Source organism: Vollenhovia emeryi, unplaced genomic scaffold, assembly GCF_000949405.1.
Source record: "Vollenhovia emeryi isolate VEMERY1.0 unplaced genomic scaffold, V.emery_V1.0 DF942755.1, whole genome shotgun sequence".
NCBI classification, from domain to species: domain Eukaryota; kingdom Metazoa; phylum Arthropoda; class Insecta; order Hymenoptera; family Formicidae; genus Vollenhovia; species Vollenhovia emeryi.
In genome coordinates, this window is record NW_011963611.1 from 1 (window position 1) to 3494 (window position 3494).

The 3494-nt window shown below is 36.3% G+C and overlaps 1 protein-coding gene across 1 annotated transcript; it reads left to right on the plus strand.

The window, feature by feature from the left end:
* Positions 1-262: 262 nt before the first annotated feature.
* LOC105567777 lies at positions 263-3344 on the plus strand (the record flags this gene model as incomplete). Its single annotated transcript, XM_012022914.1, has 3 exons — positions 263-478; positions 791-893; positions 2544-3344. Coding segments are annotated over 3 exons (554 nt in total), but the record flags the coding sequence as incomplete, so codon positions are not given.
* Positions 3345-3494: the final 150 nt, after the last annotated feature.

Below are 3494 nucleotides of genomic sequence, written 5' to 3' on the forward strand. Positions count from 1 at the left end.
AAATGTTTCAGAAACAATGCTAAAAGTTCTAGATACGTATGGAAAAAACTAATAAAAGTACAAGCATCGAGGTGTTTTAGATTTTCAATCTTGACACAGATACTTTCGGATCCTTTCGTTCAAAAATCTTTCTTTTAAAACGAATTTTGCGTTGTCGCAGTAGCATGTCGAAAGGGCTTTAAAGGCCATTGAAGAAGGATTACTATACTCGTCCCCGAGAGGCATTCGATCGATCTAAGAGTGGTTGTATTCGCGTTTTTAGCTGACGCTCTTCTCGCTCACGTGAACAGCGATGGTCGCGGCATAAAGAGCGGCCTGAATACTTGTAGCTGCAACGAACTGCTGCAGTGCACCTGCGGAGTCAACTCCTTTTTGCAACAAGGAAATGACGTGTCTGGAACGACAAGGGAGGAACGACTGGGCACCGGAAAATTACGTGATCGTGGAAACGAGGTTGTCGTGTTAGGCGCGCGCAAAGGTCGGTCATCGCATCTTTCTCGTCATTTTTTCTTCTACAGAAATTATTAATGCCAGGCAATATTGAATCACAGAGAAGATCCAGTGATAGCCTTCTTGTAATTATCGTATAAATATTTATGGGGGCTTTGAGTGCCAAAATTTTTAACTAATTCTTTAAACAAATCAATCGCCAACACATCGAGCCTTCCACTTTCAACACTTTTGATTGAGAAAGTTTACGTGATGTTTCCTTTAAATATTGCGATTTTACATTAAACCCATTTTTCACTTTACCAAGCAGAATTAACCTTTGTCCTTTACGCTTCTGCAGCGTCCAGCGGACCGTGCGGCCCTACATGCATGATGGGTGTCATTGGGGCTAGTCTGTTTGTGTTGATCGTGATTGTGGGGTCATTTGTTATGTGGCGATACAGGTAAGAAGCCAAAAAATAACTATACACACTACCATCAAATAAAATTATTTTCAATGAAATTTTTGAAATTTTATGCGTACATAAAAATTTATCATATGTGTACGTCCCTTTTATTAACACATAATTTTTGACAAGCTCTGTTTCTCTCACATAAAAATATTGTATCTCACGTAAAAATATAAGTATAAGTATAAATAAATTCATTATTTACATATTACTCTCATATATGTATATTACGTACATATTACACATATATATAAAATTATTTGCACATAGCGGATTGATTTTATTTGTTGTTAAATTAAAATTAAAATAGTAGTGGGAGAATTAAGAGATATTAAAACTTGCTTGGGAAAACCTAATATTGTCACGATGGATTGTAAAACGGTAGAACGTGACAATATTGTATTAGAAGTCTTTTGATCTTAAAAGGATTTGGTGAACCGCTTCTGGACCAGTGGCTTGTGTAGAGCTTATCGGCTTGAATCTTATGTTTACAAGGAATTAAGGGCATTGCGAAGCTTGTAGTAACTAGGATTTGAACGTGGTTTATTTAATCTCGAATTTTCCAGGATTATATAAAAGATATAAAATTAAAATGTGAAATTCTGGAGATTAATTTGCATATTTATTGATGCCGAAGTATAAAATGACAAAATGTTATTCCTAGAAATAATTCGCAGATAGTACGAATTGATAATTCCTAAAATTTTAATTGCTACTTGCAAAGCCAATTTTATCGCTTATTGTTTCGTTAAAAATCCCTGGACCTATCTTTCTTCATGTTACATGTGCATATTTTTAAGTTTTATAACTTTTCGGCACATATCAAAGAATTCATTGCAGGAATACAAATCGAGAGAATTTTTCACGAAAGGAAAGGATATTTGTTTAACTTGCCCAGAAGTAAAGTCGAACTCGAAAGTTTCTCGCAAAGAGCGGAATTGGGAAAGTTTCAATGATATGCACATTGCGATGGCACGTTTTTTGTTTTTTTTTACGTTCGCAGCTTGCAATCGGTTACCTTCACTTTTATTCTTTTGTGAATTTTTAAGTACATTTTATTTGGTTATTTTACGTCAGTACGCGTTTTTATCATTTTTTTTCTGTGACAATTTCAAACCGAGAAAACTAAATGTGTCCGAAAATGTAACGCTCAACTTCCGCCAAATAAATTTCTATTAAATTGACGAGAGATATTACGGACGCTGGCACACCTTGTATATGCAATTCAAACTCGCAAGCCTGCAAGCTATCTAAACTTTCGAATTTGGGTCAATGTCTAGCGAGTGACCACAATAGACTAACTTCCGCCAAGCTGCATTAATATATCCTAAAATGACTCGATCGAAACAAAGGAGGAAAAATTAAACGCGCAATACTTTATATTGCGATAAAATATTTTTCGCAAGAATTTCTTTTACTTTTTTTTTTATTAAAAAGCGTTTCAAGTTTAATTATTTCTTATATCTCTCATTAAAATTAATAATTACTATCGCGGGGAAGACTAAAGTAATTTACACCGCCGTAATTGATAACACGGTAAGCACGGTAAGCGCAACTCCAATTATCCCATTTCACTCCACAAACCAAAATAGCCTCATGAGCCAACATAGCTCGTCTTCCGCATCGCGATGCTCTGCGTTCCAGGATGGCGGCGAAGGGCGCTCGACGGGAATGCAAACACAGGGTGGACGATGCGGCAAATGGTATTGGTATTTTGCCGTCCGACTACATCGATCGCGGCGATGGCCTCTTAATCGGTCTGGACACCTTCACGGCGGCGAATCGTCATCTATTGTTACCGAAGACATGCCCGGTAAGAAATCATCTACCTCGCTCGGAATATCCGCCGATACCATTCACTAGAAATGGAAAAGTTTAGCATAAGAATGAGATAAACCTGAAAATTATGGACTCATCCTTGCGCTGAAAAATCTCGGTGTGAAATTTGTATAATTTCATCGGGGGATTCCCGTGTCGTAAAATCTCTATTCCGTCTCACAAAAGGTACTTGTGAAGAAAATATCCGATAATATTTCTTTATCTATCGTGAAAGCACGATAATTGGTACCCGCTTTCGTGTTTGCAACAGTGGATATTGAGTTCGCTGAAATTATAATGGCTTTGATCTACAATATATTACTCCTGAATAGACGTTATCTGAGACACAGAGTCTGCAAAGTTGCGGAAACTTTCTTATTACTTTAACGCCGGTGTTATCTAGCCGCGGCAGACTTTCCAGCGAACGATGCAAGATAAAAAAAAAGGCGTTCTTTAATAGTCCTCGAATAGTAATATAATTATTCTGTAAGCTGCTTATCTAGATTATCGCGCCACTGAGTTTCCCGAGTTAATAAATTAATCTAGCAATTCTCGCAGGTTTCCAAATATATAACTCAATAAGCGGCCGCTACTAAAAAAGAAGAAATTAGAGATTTCTACACAGACAAAAAATATTTTAAACTAAGTAAATAGATTTACTTAAAATTATTTTTTTTACTGAAGTAAATATTTATTCTATTTAAATAAAAATAACAAATTTCTGCGTATTATACCTATTAAGGGGATGCTGGAGTGATTCTGCACTCTTGCACCTTT